General features: G+C 42.6%; 1 protein-coding gene across 1 annotated transcript in view; it reads left to right on the top strand.

Moving 5' to 3' along the window:
- The window catches only part of LOC115292539 (zinc finger protein 420-like), a 64,890-nt gene that overhangs the window by 3,404 nt on the left and 60,486 nt on the right, over window positions 1-1,000 (top strand). The window contains exon 4 of the mRNA XM_029940611.1: window positions 386-1,000. Within this exon, the coding sequence (XP_029796471.1) occupies window positions 386-1,000 (615 nt within the window). The remainder of the gene's footprint in view (window positions 1-385) is intronic.

Below are 1,000 nucleotides of genomic sequence, written 5' to 3' on the forward strand. Positions count from 1 at the left end.
GTCTCTAATCAAAGCGCCACCCTCTTTACACATAAGAGTATACTTTCAGGAGAGAATCACTCTAAATATGTCGCATGTGGGGAAATACTTAACCAGTCCTCCAGTGCTGGTGATCAGAAGAGGATTCATGTGGGGAAAAGCCCATACACACGCAATGAACCTGGGAACATACTTAGTCAGTCATCAAGACTACATATCAATAAGATAATCCATGTTGGACAGAAAGGTTACATTTGTAAGGAGGGTGACAAAGTCTTCAACAGGCACTCAGCACTAATTCAACATCAGCGAGTGCACACTGGAGAGAAACCTTACGAATGCGAAGAAGGTGGTAAAACCTTTAATGATGCCTCATCAGTAAATGTACATAGACTAATCCGTACAGGAGAAAAACATTACACACAAAGAAAATGTGGGATGGCCTTTCCCCAAGACTCACCTCTTACTGAACATCATCGAATCCATACTGGAGAGAAACCTTACCAATGTACGGAATGTGACAAGGCCTTTATTCGCCAGTCAGACCTTAAGAAACTTCACAGAATCCACACTGGAGAGAAGCCTTACCAATGTAAAGAATGTGGCAAGACCTTTATTCAGCAGTCAGGACTTAACAAACATCACAGAATCCATACTGGAGAGAAGCCTTACCAATGCAAAGAATGTGGCAAGGCCTTTACTCAGCAGTCAGACCTTAACAAACATCACAGAATCCATACTGGAGAGAAGCCTTACCAATGCAAAGAATGTGGCAAATCCTTTCCTCGCCACACAAACCTCATCCAACATCTCCGAATCCATACTGGAGAGAAGCCTTACCAATGCAAAGAATGTGGCAAATCCTTTACTCACAACACAAGCCTTATCCACCATCTCCGAATCCATACTGGAGAGAAACCTTACCAATGTAAAGAATGTGGCAAGGCATTTACTCAGCAGTCAGACCTTAACAAACATCACAGAATCCATACTGGAGAGAAGCCTTACCAATGCAAAGAAT

Source organism: Suricata suricatta, chromosome 5 (genome assembly GCF_006229205.1).
Source record: "Suricata suricatta isolate VVHF042 chromosome 5, meerkat_22Aug2017_6uvM2_HiC, whole genome shotgun sequence".
NCBI classification, from domain to species: Eukaryota; Metazoa; Chordata; class Mammalia; order Carnivora; family Herpestidae; genus Suricata; species Suricata suricatta.